The 21162-nt window shown below is 36.1% G+C and overlaps 1 protein-coding gene across 4 annotated transcripts in view; it reads left to right on the top strand.

Annotated features, from left to right (window-relative positions):
* The first annotated feature begins 13724 nt into the window (after positions 1 to 13724).
* Positions 13725 to 21162, top strand: part of LOC111460416 (CDPK-related kinase 3-like) — a 9741-nt gene continuing 2303 nt past the window's right edge. Inside the window, exons 1-7 of one of the 4 annotated variants that reach the window (XM_023103671.1) lie at positions 13725 to 13979; positions 14146 to 14816; positions 16669 to 16799; positions 18807 to 18848; positions 18924 to 19032; positions 19410 to 19488; positions 20635 to 20931. In XM_023103671.1, the coding sequence (XP_022959439.1) occupies positions 14229 to 14816; positions 16669 to 16799; positions 18807 to 18848; positions 18924 to 19032; positions 19410 to 19488; positions 20635 to 20931 (1246 nt within the window). In that variant the 5' untranslated portion in view covers positions 13725 to 13979; positions 14146 to 14228. Of the gene's footprint in view, positions 14817 to 16655; positions 16800 to 18806; positions 18849 to 18923; positions 19033 to 19409; positions 19489 to 20634; positions 20932 to 21162 lie in introns of all 4 variants that reach the window. The other 3 variants (XM_023103672.1, XM_023103670.1, XM_023103673.1) reach the window with 3 other exon arrangements.

Genomic DNA, 21162 nt, shown 5'->3' with positions numbered 1-21162 from the left:
TAGATTTCAGATATAACAGTCAAATCTTGTACGGGTACCGTTTAAAATCAAAAGACAAAAAAGGAAAACTTCATAAATAATCTACCGAGTTTGCAAACAGATATAAGAAAGGTTTAAATAACTTCCTAATGAATTATTAGGAAGATATGAAATACAAATAAAACTTGTCGACGGTCTCTCATGACAATAAACAACCCCTTCCATCACAATCTCTATACGCCTTTTTCCTTACCTAAAAATATTTTTCTAAAAGATGAGTATTGAAAATACTCGACAAGGGTTTATGTGTACCCATTTTGTCTCTTAATCTTTCATCCTTCTTTTTTAGTATTGTCACAAAGGTAGCCTCTTTAAACAATAACATCATATTCCTTTATCGTTTCATCTTCATGCAAGTAAACAAAATTAATATTATTACTTAAACTACGTTGTATTACTTCATTTAATGTCTAAAAATAACATTAAACATTTTAAAAAAAATATGTGTTAGAGACAATGAACCTTTCACATGTCTCTTCAATAATATGGTATTGTTTCTTTTAGACCTAAGTTCTTGTGACTTTAATTTTGATTTCAAAGTTCTTGCGACTTTAATTTTGATTTCAACTCGGGTTGTAATTGTACTATTACAGATAATTTCTATCACTTATATTATTATTATCTTCCACTTTCTTATCCAAGGTAAAACTTTGGTCACACACCAACAATCTTAACCTTGAATAAATGACCACCAAGTTTTCCCTCGAATAGTCATCTTGCAATGTTTACCTTCTAGTAGTCACTTTAACCAGGTCAACTTAGTTTCACCAAAGCATAATTGTTGTCTAATTAACTCAACCACATTTCAGCTATATCATTCGGTTAAAGATCACGTGTTTATTTAGATTGCTGTCAATTAGTATCTGATTAAATCTCCTTAGAGTTAGGAGTTGATTTAGTTTTGATTTGATTTAGTTTTTTATTTATTTACTCGTTTGTTACTAGATTTTCTACCGATTTTTAGGTAGATTTTCTAAATATCTTTTTGTATTCTTTGTATATATATGGAGCATTCTTGCTCTTTATAATATAATCTTCTCATCAACCATTCAATCACTCATTCTTTCACTAACATTTGGTATCAGAGCTATTTTCTTAAGGGATCTATGAGATCAAAATGGGAGGAGAATCCAGTTTTTCAGCTGTTGCACCACCAGTCTTCGATGGAGACAATTATCAAATGTGGGCAGTTTGTATGGAGATTTATCTGGAGGCTTTGGATCTTTGGGAAGCAATAGAAGAGGATTACGAGGTCCCTCCACTTCCAGCAAATCCTACTATAGCACAAATCAAAGCATAGAAGAAAAAGAAGACAAAATCAAAGGCAAAAGCTTGCCTATTTGCAGCTGTATCTCAAATGATCTTCATGTGAATAATGTCCCTCAAAACGGTAAAGGAAATCTCGGATTACCTCAAGGCTGAATATAAAGAAGATGAGAGGATTCATGGAATGAAAGTGCTGAATTTGATTAGGGATTTCGAGTTGCATAAGATGAAGAAGTCTGAGTCGGTGAAAGAGTACTCTAACAAACTTCTCAGGATTGCTAACAAGGTGAGATTGCTTGGTTCTGTGTTAAATGATTCCAGGATTATCGAAAAGTTGTTGGTCACAGTTCCAGAGAAGTTTGAAGCCACCATTACTACTCTGGAGAACACCAAACACTTGTCAAAGATTTCTCCTACAAAGCTCTTGAATGCTTTATAAGCACAAGAGCAAAGAAGGTCTATGAGGCAAGAAGGAGTGATTGAAGGTGCCTTACTTGTTAAGCATCTAGACAACAACAGGTATAAAAACAAGAAAATTTTCAAAAACCAATCGACAAATGGAGATTCATTTGCCAATTATCAGAAGACAAAAGGAGGAGGTTCCAAAAAATCCTATCCACCTTGCTGCCACTGTGAGAAGAAAGGTCATCCACCATACAAGTATTGGAGAAGACCTGACGCCTTTTGCTCCAAATGCAATCAACTTGGGCATGAAGCTATGATCTGCAAAGTCAAAGGTTAGGTGAAAGAAATAGATGCACAGGTAGTTGATCAAGAAGAAGAAGATCAATTGTTTGTGGTCACTTGTTTCTCAGGCAAAGAATCAAGCGAGAGCTGGTTGATTAACAGTGGGTGCACAAATCATATGACATATGACTAGAAGTTTTTTGAGGAATTAAGAGGCACTGAAGTCAAGAGAGTGAGGATTGGCAATGGTGAATACTTGGAAGTCAAAGAAAAAGGCACAGTAGCTATAACAAATTATGAAGGTACAAAATTTATTCCAGATGTTTTATTTGTACCTAAAATTGATCAAAATCTCTTAAGTGTTGGTCAGTTACTTGATAAAGGCTATAAAATGTTGTTTGAGAATAAACAGTGTTTGATAAAATATGCTAGTGGCAAAGACTTGTTCAATGTCAAAATGAAAGGAAAAAGCTTTGCTCTAAATCCGATGGAGAAAGAGCAGATGGTCTTCATATCCAGAACTAGTGCCACTGAGATTTGGCACAAAAGACTTGGGCACTTTCATCATCGAGGTTTGCTTCAGATGCAGTCAAAGAAGCTGGTAGAATGACTCACTGACATTGATGGTGACATGCCTTCTTGTCGTGCTTGTAATTTTGGGAAGCAACATAGGCAACCCTTTCCTAAACAGGCATGGAGAGCCTCGAAAAAATTGTAGTTGGTTCATACTGATCTTTATGGTCCTCACGAACATCATCATTAAATGGTAACATTATTTTTATTGATGATCTAACAAGAATGTGTTGGATCTTCTTGCTGAAGCAAAAGTCAGAAGTTGCGGGTGTATTTTGGAAATTCAAAGCTAGAGTTGAGAATGAAAGTGCATGCTTGATTCAAATTATAAAATCAGATAATGGCAAGGAGTACACTTCAGAAACTTTTAACAGGTTTTGTGAAGAGGCTGGAATTGAACATCAATTGACAGCACCATACACTCCTCAACAAAATGATGTCAGTGAAAGAAGGAATAGATTTATAATGGAGATGACGAGATGCATACTTCTTGAGAAGGATCTTCCAAAACGTTTTTGGGGAAAAGCAGCAAACACTGTTGTGTGCTTGCAAAATCAAATTTCAACAAAAGCTGTGAAGGACCTGACACCATTTGACCTTCTTTAAAGTTCCTTGGAGTATGTGGGTGTCTTTGCTTTACTTACATACCATAGGTCAAGCGTGATAAGCTTGACAAAAAGGCAGAAGCTGGCATCTTTGTTAGAGATAGTACTATATCCATAGCTTACAGAGTTTTTCAACTACACACTAGTCGTGTTATTGTGAGCCGAGATGTTCTTTTTGCTGGAAATGAGCAATGGAATTGGGAAGAACGGACGAAGGTGAATAAGATTTCTAATGCACCAAACAATTTAATCTTTGGTAGCATGTTAGAAGAGTCTGAAGATGAACAACTAGAAGAGTCTGAAGATGAACAACAAGACATTTTTGTTGATGATGCACCTGTCAGAGGAGGAGCTTTCGGTGATCGAGAAAAACAAAACCTGGGAGTTGGTTGATCGACCTCTAAACAGAAAGATAATTGGAGTAATATGGGTGTTAAAAAAAAAAGCTTGGAGTTCACAGCATCTAAACAAGGAAGAGTGTTAAAGATCACGTTTGTTTAGATTGTTATCGGTTAGTATCTATTAAATCTCATCATAGTTAGGAGTTGATTTAGTTTTTTATTTATTTACTGTTTGTTACCAAATTTTCTGTAGATTTTTAGGTAGATTTTCTAAATATCTTTTTGCATTCTATGTATATATATAGAGAATTATTGCTCTTCATAATATAATTTCTCATCAACCATTCAATCCCTCGTTCTTTCACTAACAATTACAATTAAGTTGGGAGCATGATTCTAATACTAATTGGCAGGGACAATGACCCTCTACATAACACTGGTAAGATATCGTCCACTTTAGATATAAACTCTCTTAATTTTATTTTTTGAATCATCCAAATGACCTCATATTTATGGACATATTATTTCTATTTTATATACTCGTGATCTTCTCCTATCATAATCAAAATTTCAATTTTCTTTCACTTTTTTTTTCCGTTCTAGGAGATAATTATTTTTATAAATCAACCCGAGTGCTTTCAATAAGAGATCCCCAACATAAAATCGATCAAAACAAATTAATCTTCATTTCTATGACTGAATTGCTGAAAAGAAAAGTGCATATTGTTGATATATGTACTAAACTTCAATTCTTTAAAGCATTTCACTCTCATTCATATGTGACATCCGTTCATTCATATACCCGTCTTTTACTCGAGTATCACAAACACAGACATTTTAGTTTAAGGATTTGTGGATGTTGTCGGTTGACTTGAATAAGAAGGAAACAATAAAACATGGCCACGTGACCTTGTATAGGGCATTTAAAGGCTAACTAATTAAATGTGGGGAGTGATTTGAAGATGATGGAGACAATAATTGAACCCTAAAAAGCCAACAAAAATTAGGGTCATGTTTTGCAGTTGAGGCAGCTCATTAAACTATATAATCAATTCATTTGTATTTATGTTTGAGCCTCGTTTATGCTAATAATAATAATAATGTTTTGAGGGTCGTAGCCCTTTACAACTTAAATTATGTATATAGTTTCTCTTATAGCTCGAGTAAGAGTTTAGTAATATAACAACATTTCAACTTCCTAATATATTAATTTCGATTTAATTATTTTCTATTTTTTTTAATTTAATAAGTGTTTTTTGAGAATTTAGAGATGTTCAAAGAACGTGATGAACTAAAAACTAGATCAACCCAACTTAATTCATTCGGTTTGGACTGTATTTAAATAAATAAAAATTTTATGGATTTAATTAGTTCAGGTAAATTGAGCTGAATTAAATCAACTCGAATTTATTATTAATGTTAAATTATACATTTTTCTTTACGATAAATATAATATGTATGTATATTTATTTTATTTTTATTTTATTTCTTTTTTTTTTATTTATTCTCCAACCCCTCTTTAAAATTATTTTTAACTATTTTGAAAGGTAAATTTTTTAAAATAGATATACAAATGGAAGGTAAATCTTATTTAAATGTTTGAAAATAAATAAATAAATAAACATTTTATAAACTAACATTTTATTTTTATTAATAACCGAGAATAAATCCCCAATTATTCTAACGGTCGAACTCAAAAAATTTATGGTTGGATTGGGTTAAATTCATTATTTAATAAGAGAATTGTTTGAATTGAAAAAAATTACCGGAGTAAAAAATATTCAAAATTTTATATTTCTTGTACTAACTTACAAATTTCAAAATTAAAAATTAAAAAAAAGGTTTTCCGAAAATAAATTATTTATTTTATAAATAAAAAAACCAAATCTTTATCAATATAATCATAAATTTTATATATAAACTCAATGAGCCATGTTATTTTATTGAACAAAAATAATATTTATAATGTTTTTTTTTTTGGCGCTTTTATTTGCATTCTAATTAAGATGGATGGAAACCTTCAACTATTAACAAGGATAAATATTAGGTATTTAAATTTGAACTTATATGTTTGTTTTATTCATAATAAAAAGTAAGATATTAAATGAAAAGCCTTATTTTAGTAATTTCATAAAGAAAAACATCACTATAAAACTAATTAATTAAAATTGAAGTTGTTAGACCTACTCCATTTAGGAAACATAATATAATATAATACTCAACAAGTAGCCTACGTGTGGTTTCTAATCAAATACTATAAAACACTTGAAGATGGCTCTCGGGAAAGGGTAGATTTACCCCGTCTCTCAGTCACCGATTTTTTAGTCAACTAACAAGGCATTGCTCCCTCTTAAGTTCTTACTGTCTTATTTTCCTTAAGACCGTAACTCCATGTTCTTATTTGCTCTATCTGAGCTCTCATCGACTCTTGATGAATAATACTCGTCTACTCGGCTCCCTTGGAGCATGCGTAAATCCTTATGGAGCACTTAGGTTAACCCTACTAAATTTTTCTTGCTCGAGTCACTCACCTAAATATCAGTTATCTTTGAGATGTAATAACTATTCATAACTACTCAACTTCTAAGACATTATGAAAAATCTTTTTCAATATTGATCAACTACAAGATGAGCTGGCAACTCTTTGATAGCTCACGTAATGTCATCTTAATTAACATGGGCAACCCTGGACAGTGTGGTTTTGTTGTGGTATAATATTTGAAGTATATATTATTTATGGAATATATCTTAGATATTATATTTTAATATTCTTTCCTTTCTAATTTGATTTATAGTATATTTTATTGATTTTCTCAATATTTAATTAGTTTATATTTTTCCTGTTGGTAGGTATTAATTGCTAGCTTGTATCCTATTTAAAGGTTATGAATACACATCTTCCCAATTCTATTTCTATTTCTCATTCTTAACAGGTTTCTCACCCGTGGGTGAGTGAGTTCTTGACTAAGGAATAGTTGTAGATCCTTTGATCGTACCCACATGATTTCTATCTATGACACACTGTATTTTAGAGCACGACTACAACGGCTCCTAACGGACTACTATAAATAGTTTTAGACTCTCACTCTTATGATAGGTTCACTAATAGAAACTACTAGCTTGATTACTAGTCCACACATCATCATAAAACGTATGGGGAATGACCTCCATGACTATCATCACTATACATACACGAGTTCACAATTAGGAGTGACTTGTGAGCCCTCTAATTGTCCTCGCATAGTAGTCTGTTGAACTACTAATCACGGGTTATTTGCACTTTTGGTATAACTTATATTCACGGTTGAAATTTAGACTTTTGAATTTTTTCGTGGTAGTTTAGTTTTTGTGCCCCTTGTGTGTATGTTGGAAGATCCCTCACGTCTATATTATTCTTACAAATCTCAAGGCGCCCCTTGGGTTACCTAGCCCCTTAGAAATTAAGGGAACGACCTCAAATGTATTCTTTGATTTTGTAGGTCCAAACCTAGGGTCACGACTGCTCATTGGCCTAACGTCCATTCATGAACTTATGATTGTTTACTAGGCTTAAGATTCTAGAGACAATGACTCTATATGATATGCCAAGATATGCCAAACAATATTATGGTGTAAATGACACTACGATGAATTATGGTATGATGTGAAATGTCATGATATACTATGATATGATTGTGTTAGGCCATGATATGTTATGACATGTTTTGAGATAAGAAGATTTACGATGCGCAACCCTTAAGCTATGATTTAAAAGTTATGCTAGGGATGAAATGATTGTGTAAGATTTTTTGTATGCATATTACCGAGTATAATATGTGAGAAAGGAACGAGGAGTTGTCTTACATGATACAGTTACTGTGAATGTTTGCTGAATCACCACACCTCAATGGGGGTGAGAGTTCTCTTATTTATAATTATTTTCAGAATACAGAAATATGGTAAATTACAAATATTATGGAAATAGTAATAAAAGGAAAGAATAATAAATGAATGCAATATATTTGCCTTTAATAAGAGGGCAAATATGGTAACCCGTAATGTAAGGCAAATATCTAGATATTTGCCTTATAGTGACGGTCAACTATCCTTAACACCCCCCCGCAAGCTGAGCGTCGGATTTGAACGAACGTAAAGCTTGGATCTGAAAAATTCAAAGAGAGGTCGAGAAATACTCTTTGTGAAGATGTCAGCAACTTGGAGATGAGAGGGTACATATTGTGTGCGAAGTTTGCCAGCGATAACAAGTTCTCGAAGGAAATGATAATCTAGTTCAACATGTTTGGCCCGCTTGTGAGAAACGGGATTAGAGCTCAAAAAAATAGCACTTTTGTTGTCACATAAGAGTAAGGGCTGCTTTGAAATAGGGACCTTGAGGTCATGCAAAAGATGCGTAACCCAAAGAAGTTCAGCAGCGGTTGTGGCAAGAGCACGATACTCAGATTCACAGCTGGAGCGTGAGACAGTAGGTTGCTTTTTGGCACTCCAAGAAACCAGATTGTTACCAAGATAAATAGAATAGCCGGATGTAGAACGACGAGTATCGGGACAACCAGCCCAGTCAGCATCCGAATAAGCGACTAGCGTACTAGGAACATTGGATGGACGAAAGGTAAGACCAAAGTGGAGTGTTCCTTTGACATAGCGAAGAATACGTTTGACAGCAAGAAAGTGATCTGCAGTAGGGGCATGCAAGAATTGACTGACAGAATTGACAGCATAGGCAATATCTGGACGCGTAATAGTCAAGTACTGAAGGGCGCCAACAAGAGATCTGTAGAGAGTAGGATCAGAGAAAGGAGAACCATCAGCAGTCAAGTGTTGAGAAACAACCATAGGAGTGTGAACTGGTTTGCTATCGAGCAACTGAGCACGAGTAAGAATATCTCGAGCATATTTTAACTGACTAATAAAGAGACCATCAGGAGTGGGTGAAGCTTCAAGACCAAGAAAGTAACTGAGAGAACCCAAATCTTTGGTAGCAAACTCAGAATGAAGCTTGCGAGTAAAGCTGTCAATAAGAGATGAGTTGTTGCCGGTAACAATAATGTCATCAACATAAAGAAGCAAATAGATAATGTTAGATTGCTGATGAAAGACAAAAAGGGACGTGTCAGCGCGACTGCAAGAAAACCCAAGTGTGAGAAGAAATGAGCTAAAACGCTGAAACCAAGCACGAGGAGCTTGCTTTAAACCATAGAGGGCTTTCTTTAATAGACAAACATGAGTGGGAAATCGAGGATCAATATACCCAGGAGGTTGTTCCATATGAACACGTTCAATAAGAGTTCCATTGAGAAAAGCATTCTTGACATCAAGTTGTCGAAGAGGCCATTTATTTGTGACTGCAATAGAAAGCACAACACGGACAGTGGTAGCTTTGACAACCGGACTGAAAGTGTCAGTGTAGTCAAGACCAGGAACCTGAGTATAACCTTTGGCAACAAGACGAGCCTTGAAACGCTCGACAGATCCATCAGGCAAATATTTAATACGAAACACCCATTTAGAGCCCACGATGTTGGTGTTAGCAGGGCGAGGAACCAAAGTCCAAGTATCATTTTGTTGTAATGCTTGAATTTCTTCATCCATGGCAGCCACCCAAGCAGGATTCTTAGCCGCAGATTTGAATCCTTTTGGCTCAGTGGATGCAAGAAGAGCAGAAAGAAGTCCAGATGAGCCCAAAATACCAAGATTTGCTGGATGACGAGTCTTGAATATACCAGCTTTGGCTCGTGTGATCATAGGATGAGTGCCCAAAGAAGAGAAATCAACAGGAGGTTCAATAGAGGTCGAATTAGAAGTCGAAGGTGGCAAAGTGGAACCTGCAAGAGAAGTATCAACCTGCACAGACTCATCTACAAGGTCAGAACAAATATCACACGGGGATGAACTGGATCGAGGAGTTTGCGGTGATGAAGTGGTAGGGGGGGATGAATCAATATGATGAAAATGTGGTTCTAAGAAATTTGAAATAGGAATAGAGGAAAGAGGTTGGGTCTGGGAGCTAGGGATAGCAGGAAAGTGGGTTTCATCAAATTGAGCATGACAGGTGATATATAGCTTAGTGGTGGCCGGATCAAGACAGCGAAACCCTTTATGAGCAGGACTATAACCCAAAAAAATACAAGGAATGCTGCGGGGAGAAAGCTTGTTAGGCATATAATCACGCAAATAAGGATAAACACGACAACCAAAGGGATGAAAATTGTCATAATGTGGAGTGTAGCCATAAAGGAGTTCAAAGGGTGACTTACCTCCAAGAAGTGGAGTAGGCAACCGGTTGATAATATAAGCTGCAGTGCTGAAGGCGTCAACCCAAAAACGAGAAGAAAGATGAGAGTGAAAGAGAAGGGCCAAGCCAGTCTCAGTCACATGACGATGTTTTCTCTCAGCACGACCATTTTGAGCAGGTGTATATGGACAAGAGAGTTGATGGTGGATGCCAGAATTACGTAAATGAGTTTTGAAACAAGTATTAGTAAATTCGGTACCACCATCACTTTGAAATACCTTGATACGAGAAGAATATTGATTTTCCACAAATTTTTGAAATTGAAGAAAAATATCAAAAAAATCAGATTTAAATTTTAAAGGGTAAAACCAAGTGAATCGAGAATAATCATCAATAAAAATAACATAATAAAGGAAACCCGAATTTGATTTGACGGGAGAAGGACCCCAAAGATCACAATGAATAAGATCTAACACATGAGACGACCTACGTTCATTGCGGGAATAAGGCAATCGATGACTTTTTGCAAGCTGACAGGTATTACATAATGATGGAGAAGGCAATAAAGACGTAAGAGAAAGATGACCTTTTCTATTTAAAAAAGAAATAACAGAATGATTCACATGACCTAGACGAGCATGCCATAAATCATATGAAGCACGTAAAGATTTGTTTCTAAGGGCTGAAATAAAAGCAGAGTTGCCGCGCTCCAGCACATATAGCCCTCCATCTCTTTTACCGGTTGCCACCACCCTTCCTGTTTGACGATTCTGGATAGTAATAAGATTATTAGTAAATGTAACGGAGAGAGGAAAATCAGACGTTAATTTACTTATGGAAAGAAGATTTTTAGTGAGGTGAGGGACAACCAAGACATCTAACAAGTGAATATTTGGAACAGGTGAAAGAGTACCGGTGTGGGTAATGGGTAGGGAAGCACCGTTTCCTACAATCACAGAGTCCTTACCCGTGTAATTTTTAGACTGATCCAAAATAGATGGGTCGGCAGTCATATGGGCCGAAGCTCCAGTGTCCAGAAACCAATCAGCAGTATCGGGTCCAGCAATAGAACATGACGTGTTAAAGGCTTCAGCAAGGTGAGCATGAGAAGAATCAGGTCGAACATACCGTTGGTTGCAGCGGTCAGCATAATGGCCCTCTTTGCGGCATATTTGGCAGTGAGGTGGTCGACGACCTTGACTTGAGTGGGTTCGTCCTCGATTAGAAGAGTTATTTTTGTGAGAATAAGAACGACCTCGCTGGTTGGTAAAGGAAGCAGGGTGGCTTCCATGGGTGCGACCACGATTAGTGACTGTGAATGCTGTAGGAGTGGAGTTAGAGGACTCAAGGGAGAGCTGAAACAACTCAAAACTTTCAGCTTTAGAGACTAAATCTGCAAAACAGGGGATAGAGGTAAGAGCCATCTGAGCAGTAGAAAAAGCTGAAAATTCGGTGCCGAGTCCACGAAGGAACCAGTGCACTTTATCAATGTCCTCGACCGGTCTGCCAATGGCATGAAGTTGGTCACAAATTTTTTTGAAGGCACGGGCATACTCAGCAACAGGTTTGGTGCCACGTTTCATCAACTGCAAGTCATCCTTGAGTCTCAGTTCACGAGCTTTCGACTGATGGCTGAACGTAGTTTCCAACGCAAGCCAAACATCACGTGCAGTAGGGAGACCAACGACAACAGCCATGGCTTCCTCAGTGAGAGAGGAGAGCAGGAGACAGAGAAGTCGTTGATCGGCTGCTCTCCATGCCAAATATTTGGGGTTGAGTGTTGAAGAGGTTTCTGGTTCAAAGCGAGGTGGTGGAACCCTGGTTCCATCGACATAGCCCAGCATGTCTTGACTCTCAAGAAGAGGGAGAAGTTGGCTTTTCCAAAGAAGATAATTGGAGGAAGAAAGTTTGATGGTGATCATATGGATTAGAGTATTGAAAGGAAGAAGATGATAAGAAGATTCGGAAGCCATAGAGAAGAAAGGATCAGGGTTGTTAAACCGAAAGGGCTCTGATACCATGTGAATGTTTGCTGAATCACCACACCTCAATGGGGGTGAGAGTTCTCTTATTTATAATTATTTTCAGAATACAGAAATATGGTAAATTACAAATATTATGGAAATAGTAATAAAAGGAAAGAATAATAAATGAATGCAATATATTTGCCTTTAATAAGAGGGCAAATATGGTAACCCGTAATGTAAGGCAAATATCTAGATATTTGCCTTATAGTGACGGTCAACTATCCTTAACAGTTACAATGAAAAATGTTGGGACCTCGTGCATAATTGTTTGTTCATGTGCATTGGGATACTTCCCCTTTATGATGAGTATGGACAAGTATACTATGAAATGGAAATGATCATCATATTTGTGATGCTACAATAGTCGCTATTCTCTCCAGGTGTCTGGCAACAACACCAAAGAAATTAGCTCGAGCAGCAAACCCAAAGAGTGTGTGAGCCTGCCTGGTGGGTCCATGCTCGCATGTGTGAGTTGTGTAACTGGAGAGCTGCCTAAGAGAAGACAGTTTTAAATTATAGATTTTATTCATGTTGCATGTGTTTGCATCTCCAACTCTAATGGTGGGTCACTTATTAAATATTTTTTAAAATACTTGAGTCTTATGCTATTTTTATACTTTAGGTACAGACAATGCATCCCATGTACGATTAACGATAGCGTTGAAAACCATAAAACATGTGTTAAGGTAGTTGCATTTTATTTTAGTAGACCTTAGTTTAGAATAGAGTACCGTTTTCAATCTCTTTTTTGATCTATTTATATTTCACATTGATTATATTTTGTTGTTTTTCTTTAAACCTTTTAGTGCAAATGTATAAGTCCATTACATCATTTCGTGAATGATTTTAAACGTTACCGCATAGAAAGGTCACGTCATGCATATAATAATGACTCTATTTCAATAAAAAAAAAATTAGGATGTTACATTTATTAGACGCGTGAGGAAAAAAAAAATGCTAGAAAGCTTTGACTCCATATAACATACAACAATTGGTTGAAAGATATTTGATGATCATTCGATCTCTCTTATAGTATATTTTGAAACAGACAAACAATCCTACAATAATAATATAACATGAAAAATAAAAGTAGTTTATATAAATAACTAAAGTTGAGAGATAGTTCAGGCACGAGGCTACAAACTTACGACAAGCATGTCTAATACGTTGAGCATAAAGTTTTTGAATGGTAATAACAAAAATAAATTTATGCGGACTAAATTAATAAAAATATTTTTCAACTCCAATTATTACAAAAATACCCTTATACTTTCAAAATGTTTTAGAAATAACTTCTAAAAGGGTTTAATTTCAAAAATATCTTTAAATTATTTTTTAAAATTTCAAAGATACATTTAAATTTTTTTAGAAAATTTAAAAATACCTATACTGCCACTCCAACGTTTTAAAAATACTCATAAACTTTTTAAATCAACATTAAAACGTTTGTAAATAATCAACGAGACGTCGATAGACGTTTTTCATCCATATATTGATATTATTTATTATTTATTTTTAATTTTATAAAATCAGAGAATGTTAATGCTATTTTAAAATTTTTATAAGTATTTTTTTAAAATATAGTATTAACAAAATACTATATTTCATCCAAATTGAAGGAAGTATTTTTTTAATTTTTTTTTTCTAAAAATTTAAATTATTTTTAAGAAAACGTTCGAATTCCAAAAATATTTTTACTAATTTACTAATAAAAGTATTTACAATATTAAAAAAAAAAAAAATTCGGAGTTGTGCTGTCCTTTTGGTGGCAGCAAATCCAGTTTCGAATTTGCGTGTATTTACAGTACAATCGTGATCACGGAAAGCCCGTTCTCCACATCAGCCCACGTGGCATATCATGGGTCTTCCCGTAATTCCAACGCATCACATTCCACACGTGGAGACTATATACAACGTGGAATACAAAGAAGCTGCACAGCATCCAAAATACTCCTCACCGCACCTTACAAAAACCGAACTCATTACATTTACATTGAAACCAAATTAAGAAAAAGAGAAAAAATGCGTATAAAAGGCAAGAAAACTGGAAAAAGACAAAAAACGGAGAGAGCATCAATGTGGATCATACCCCACGGAAACTATCATACACAGGAGTAGACCCGTCGGCGATCCAACGGCGACAATTGGCGGATCAAGATCCAGAGGACGCCATTAATGAATAGCCGATTCTTGATCGATGTTATTTTACGTAATCGTAATCCCTTCTCTTTCGCTTTCATTTTCTGTTTCTTTCTCTCTCTCTCTCTCTCTCACTGGAGCTTCAGTTGTTTCTCTTTCTGTTTCTATATATTTCTCTGTTTCAAACTTCTGTTCTCTTTCATTCATTCTCTGGGCTGTGTAGTGTTTTGAAGCAGATCGGGGTGCGGGGTTACAGGCCGTCGGATGTGCGGGCTTTGACTCGGCCGTGATCGAGTGAGCGACTGGGGGGAATTTACGGATGGGGCAGTGTTATGGCAAGACTATTCCGACTACTGACAATCACGTCGCTCCAACCACCATTACCACCACAGCGTCTCCGACTTCTGCTACTAGGTACGGTGGTGATCCGTCGCATTTCACCTCCGGGAGTGCAGGTGGCAATGGCGTAGTAAATGTGAACACTACTACGCCGGCAACACCGGCGAGGACTTCGTATCCCAGTCCATGGCCGAGCCCGTATCCTCACGGAGTTAGTGGTAGTCCTCTGCCTGTCGGTGTTTCGCCGTCGCCGGCTAGGGCTTCGACGCCGGGGAGGTTTTTCAAGAGGAAGTTTGCTCCGCCGTCGCCAGCCAAGCACATCAAGGCCTCGTTGGCGAAGCGGTTTGGGTATACGAAGCCCAAGGAGGGCCCAATTTCGGAGGAGAGGGGGACGGAGCCGGAGCAGTTTCTGGATAAAAGCTTTGGATATGGGAGGAATTTTGGGGCAAAGTACGAGCTGGGGAAGGAGGTTGGGAAAGGTCATTTTGGTCACACTTGCTCTGCTAAGGGGAAGAAAGGTGAGCTCAAAGATAAACCAGTGGCCGTCAAGATCATCTCTAAAGCCAAGGTATTTAACAGTGATGTTACATGTTTTCTTTAAATTCCTTATTTCATTCACTTTGATTTGCTTTCTTACCTTGAGTTTCCTGCTGTTTTCTGCATTATAGGATTGATTTTGAAGTAATTTTAAGCAACTTCTGTATCACTTGTTTCTGTTTCGGAATTGGGTATGGATTCCGTCAATTATATACCTATATGGTGTTTAGTTTTTTTGTGTTGGGTCCAAATGTACTTTCAATTCTGTAATCAGAAAGTTTTTCTCTCTCTGATTTCTTTATGCTTTGTGGTTGGTGGTGTTGGAGAGGGTGGAGGATTGCCATTGTGACCTATCTAGGATTTAATATCGTACAAGTTACTTGACAACCAACCAAATATAGTAAATACAGTAGAGTCGAACAGTTGTATTCTAAGAATTGTCGAGGTGCGCATAAGGCTGTTCAGAATAGTCAAGGTGCGTACAGGGCTGTTTAGAGAGACATGGATAAAAAAGAAATTGGAGTTTGGATTTGTCTCATATGTCACATGCAAGTTTTTGCTAAGATTTGCTTTTCTGGACCAAACATGATCTCCTCTACTCCTTGATGGGTAGGCTATGTCCTGGATCTTTTAGTTGGTGTATAATCCACTGATTCTGTGCCCATATTTCAAAGAAATCAAGTTTCACCTGGGCATTGACAAATTTAGTTGCCTATTCTCTAGTTGACTTTATTTTTACCTATTAGTCTCCAAAGATACAAATGTGAATCAAATTATTAGTGTACGATTTTGAGAATTTTGGGAGTTTGCACATTTCACGTAGGTTGATGGGTTTCTTGTGCCAATTGTGACAGTTAATACAATATGAGGCTTATTACGTCGAATAAAAGGAATTGTTAGTTTCCTAAATGTTTGGAAGGGACCTTATTCATTGGTGGCCCTACCAGGGTCGAATAAAAGACTGGCTTTTCTAGATGGGTTTTTTCTTTACCAGGGTCCCAAGTTGTTCTTTGGTGGCCCTCGTCTTGGCCTTTTCTTATATAATCCTCGTTGCTTATCAAGAAAAGAAAAAGTTAAAAAAAGACCAGAAAATTCTGTCATCATAGTTTTGTGCTTGCGGGGAGTCTCCACAAAAGTATTCTCTTTGTGACATTATGGCAACTACTGCAACCCCTTAAGTGAAGGTGGATGGCATGCTAAGTGCGTTGGTGAGATTGCCTCCTTCTATGTTAATTCTTTTGACTGAGTTTCATTCTTGATGTTCTCTTATGATTAGCGATTGCATTGCATGGGCAGGTATTTAGTGTCCACTATAAGAGACTGAGTGTCTGACTTTGCCTCGAGTACACTGATCATAAGCTCTTCCATTGTCTTTGAGTCTCTTTAGTAGTCTCCTACATAGTCCATTAGTCCTGCATATACTTCCACTGAAAAATTGAAACATCCACAACCAATGTTTGTACAGTTTTCAACATGGTATCACCGCCATACGTCATTGGAATCTTATTTTATTCAGCTTATAGGTGGTAGAATTATATACTCAACTTAATTTGCAGCATAACTAGTTTGGATAAAGTCCTTTTGAATATTAAATTAACATGCGTTTTCATTTGCAAAATTTGCTTGTGCTGAAGTTTCCACATGCATAATTGGCTACTTAGTACAAATTCTCCCTGGAGGAGGGTGCATTTGACTACCATATGTTATTATCTCTATTGAATCCTCCTTTAATTGAAGAAGTCCATCCTTTAATATTTATCTTTTCTAGCTGGTTCATCCTTTAATCTTACTTCATCTATCAAATCTTTCTCTGCATGCAACTTTTTCTTCTGGTTCGTTGATTGCATTTCCTATAATTGTGTCTCAAAAGATACATTTGGCAGATGACAACGGCAATTTCAATTGAAGATGTTCGGAGAGAGGTGAAAATTTTGAAGTGTTTATCTGGGCATAATCACCTTATAACATTTCTTGATGCATGTGAGGATGCCAATAACGTCTACATAGTCATGGAGTATGTCTTTCTTCTTTTTCTTTTATTCTGGATCTGAAAAATGACACTATGACTATTCACCATATACACTACGTGATTAATGTCACAATTTTTATTTTAAGTTCTTGGATCTATCTGGCTATACAACATTGCATGCTTTCTCCTACCACAGGTCTTGATGAATTCAACTTGAAATTTGTGAATTTAGATTATCTTATTTCTTAAACGTGCAATAAAGGAGGAATCATGTAGCGTTTTCTTTGTTATTAGTTACAGTTTAGTCTGAATTGAATGGGTTTGGATAGTCCTATGTTGTAAATGAGCTACAGAATGATAAAACAAGGGTAAGATTGAGGATTTTAATATGGGAAAGGAATCTTGTCAGCTTTCTCACCTTCAGTTTGCTACCCTTTTTCTTCAAGTCAGGAAAGCTCCTTTCTTAATCTTAACGTTTTTTTTGTCCTTTGAAGCTATCGCAGGTCTTAAGATTAACGAAGGGTAAAAGAAAATTGGTGACCCTTGGAAGGCTGTCACCAACTGCCTTCTCCTTATCTAGTGCTCCCTCTTTGGGGGTAATCCGAAGTGTGTATCTTTACGGAATCCTGTGGAAAAGGTGAAAAAGCATTAGGGTTCTTGGAGGTCTTAAGTGGCATTTCTAGTTATTTCATGTCTTCATTTTGGATACCCGTTTTGTTTGGTAAGGTTATTGAGAAGATGTTAAAGGTATTTTTTGTGGGGAGGGGTCGATCTTGTTTGTTGGGATTTGGTCTCAAAACCTTTGGCCTTGGACGGTTTAGTTATTGGGAATAATCTGAGAGATATTGAGATGTTATAGGCAAAATGGTTGTGGTGTTTTTTATTTTAGCCTAATGCTTAGGATTGTTGAGTAGATATTGTATTCATCCTTTTGAGGGGTACAGTGCATGGTTGTAAGGGCGTTGACTAAAAACCTTTGGCTAGTTTCTCAACTTGCTATTGATTTATGAAATGTCTTGTTGGAGAGGGATCTAAGATTTATATTTTGGAGGATCAGTGGGCTTGGTTCTCTCTTTGTGCTTTATTTCCTCGTCTCATCACCTATCTGACCAGAAGTTTCACTCGATGGTTTTTGTGTTGTTCTTTGACCTTCTTTGTATTATGTGGGTTTTCACGGGCTTTTGTCTGACAAAAAGACTAACGGAAGCGTTGGCCCTGCCTTTTGTTCTTTTTAACCTTCAGGCATGCCTGGGGAGAAGAGATGTTAAGAGTCTAGATTCCTACTTGTTCGAGGGGTTTCTCAAATTGTTCTTTCTTTCATATTTTGATACCCTGGTGCCTTTGCCTTATCTAAGGAAGAGTAAAATCCCAAGTAGGACAAATGCTTGTGGCAAGTTTTGCATGAAAGATTTAATACCTTGGATATGATTCAGAGACGGTGTACTGTAGTGTCGGGACCTCAATGGTGTGAATTCTTTGTGGGAGGCTTAACGATCATATTGATCATTTGCTGTGGAGGTGCCCGTTTGCTTATTCCCTTTGGAGAAAATGGTCGAGTACATTTGGCTTATGTTTGGATCATAGTACGGAGTGCAGTCCCATATCGAGGAGGTGCTCTTGAAATAATACCCCTTTTGGGATAAAGGAAGAGATTTGTTGCAGTATTGTTTCTGTCTTGGGTGGGGGATTTGGCTTGAGAAGAGTAGGCCAATTTTTAGGATGGTCGAGAAATCTTGAGAGGAGATATGAGAGGTTGTTAGTAGGTGTAACGTGTCATTATCAGTGTCTATTACCCTACCTTTTGTTACTATGAGCTTAGTTGGTTTGGAGTCTATTATTTTAGTTAGCGTTTGGATTCCTTTTTTGTGGGCTTGTTTTTTTATTTTTTATTTTTTGTATGTTCTTCTACATTCTTTCATTTCTCCTAACGAAAGCTTGGTTTCTTACCAAATAAAAAATAAAAACATAAAACATTTCAGGTTTTTTTGGGAGTTCAGTTTCTGCAGACATTTTAATTCAATTTGAAGTTATCCTGTTTATCGTTACTTTTAGGTTATGTGAAGGTGGGGAACTTCTGGACAGAATCTTGTCAAGGTATTTTATTTGTACAACCACATTATGTTATCATTGACTGATTTGATTTATATTAAAGTATTTCCCTCATTGTAGAGGAGGAAGATACACAGAAGAAGATGCCAAAAATATAGTCGTACAGATTTTAAGTGTAGTTGCATTTTGTCATCTTCAAGGCGTTGTGCACCGCGACTTAAAGCCTGAGGTCTTTTCCTTTTTTCTGTTGATTTGCATTTTGATTTTCTTATAAAAATTTTAATTTTCTACATGTATTTTTTTTTCAAACAATTTTTTTTTTCAATTAAATTCTAGAAAACTTCCGTCACTTTTTGGTTCTGTGCTGCGAAGATGAGTTGGTACTTTCCATGCAAGACCTAGGTTCTTAGGTTACAACTCTTGATATGACATCATTTCAAAGAAAGAAATCATATATGTGTGTGTTTCTGTGTTACTTTTACTTTCATGCAATTAGAGTCTTGATGATTACCTCCCCGAAAGAAAAGAAAAAGGTTGTTTCTTCTAGTCATATTGTACCTTCCCTTTGTTTCTTATGTTGTTTCCACTTTTCTCATTACTCTGCAGAATTTCCTATTTACTTCTAGACGTGAAGATGCTGACATGAAGCTCATTGACTTTGGCCTTTCGGACTTTGTTAAACCAGGTAACAAATAGATCATCTAATTGTTTTTTTTTTTTTCCTATAAGAGATAATTTCATTGATGATTGAAGTTTAAAAAAGGGATGGTAATATCCATGATGTTTACAAAAGACCTTCCCAATTTGCAATGAGGGAGATAACTATTAGACAGCTTACACCAAGATATAGCTTGGTAAACAATATTGTTGAAAAGTTTTATATAAGTCTGTCTTTTCTTTATTGTTGTTTTTAAAACGATAGAGAACAAGCATTTATTAGAGAAAAAAGAGTGAAAAAAGTACTAACGGGCATATAAAGAGACGAAACGGCAGTCTAACAAGAGAAGCTAACCTAAAAAACTATCTAAGAGATAAAAAGAAAAGTCTTTATTCATGGATGCCCAAACAGAAACATGAAAGCTCGACCAACTTGGCAACTCCCAAAATTCTTTTGTCCTCTCAGCGAAATGTCGCACGTACACTTGTGAGCCACAAAAATGCCCCTTCTCACCATAGGAGTGAAGAATCAACAACCTGTGCCCCACTAAATACTTTTCACAATAAGAGAGATTGGTGAGGAATTTCTTCTCCATCCTTCCTTTTGCTAGAAGGGAAGTTCGTTCCTGGCAAGCGACAGTGTGTGTCATTTTCTATGTTTTTCTGTGAGATCTTCTGACAAAACCTTTTTGAAACTATCCATTAAATCTCCTTTTACTTGATAGGAATTATTTAGGCTCTCTTTTTGTATACCTTTGTATTCTTTCATTTGTTCTCCATGAAAGTTTTTTTTTTATTTTTTTATATATTTTTAATTTTAAATTACAGAATCTTACACTGCAACACTTCTGCCATGCTTTATTTGTGAAATTTAGTTGTTTTCGAAAAGAAGAAACAAATGTTAAAGTCTTTCCTCCTCGAAACTGAAAATTACTTGGTAAATAATCAAATTTTTTATGTTGTTTCTTGATGAAATTCCTTATCAGATATTTAAACAATTTTTATAGTGTAAATTCAATAAATAGAAAACTGCACTAAGGAAATCCATAAATTATTGTGCTTGACTACTGCATCAATACTGAATGCATAGGAACAGTAAGAATTTTTATTACATCATTAGATCGATTTATGTATCGGATGGTTCACTTCGTTCCTTTTTGTTATCCACATGCAGATGGGAGACTCAACGATATTGTTGGAAGTGCTTATTATGTTGCTCCTGAAGTGCTTCATAGATCTTACTCGTTGGAAGCAGATATATGGAGCATTGGGGTTATTACCTATATTTTATTATGTGGAAGTCGGCCATTTTGGGCTAGAACGGAATCAGGAATTTTCCGTGCAGTGTTAAGAGCAGATCCTAGTTTTGATGATTTACCGTGGTCTGCGGTGTCTCCTGAGGCAAAAGACTTTGTTAAAAGGCTCCTCAACAAAGATTATAGAAAGAGAATGACTGCAGTCCAGGCGCTCTGTAAGTTTTTATTTTTTATGTCCTTGCTTCTTAGAGGCTGTTGGAGGATAGACCAATGGGTTGAAAATTCGAATAATATCTGTATGTTTAAAGATTTCTTTTGTTGCTTTGCTTTCCCTGTGATGGAGGACCACATTGAAAGAGAAATTATCATTTTACTTCCATTGTTGCTTCAATATATTGCACCAAAAGAGAGAAGGAACTCAAAAAAAAAAAAAAAAAAAAAAAAGA

Source organism: Cucurbita moschata, unplaced genomic scaffold (assembly GCF_002738365.1).
Source record: "Cucurbita moschata cultivar Rifu unplaced genomic scaffold, Cmos_1.0 Cmo_Scf00023, whole genome shotgun sequence".
Taxonomy (NCBI): Eukaryota; Viridiplantae; Streptophyta; class Magnoliopsida; order Cucurbitales; family Cucurbitaceae; genus Cucurbita; species Cucurbita moschata.
This window is presented reverse-complemented; position numbering and strand designations above follow the sequence as displayed.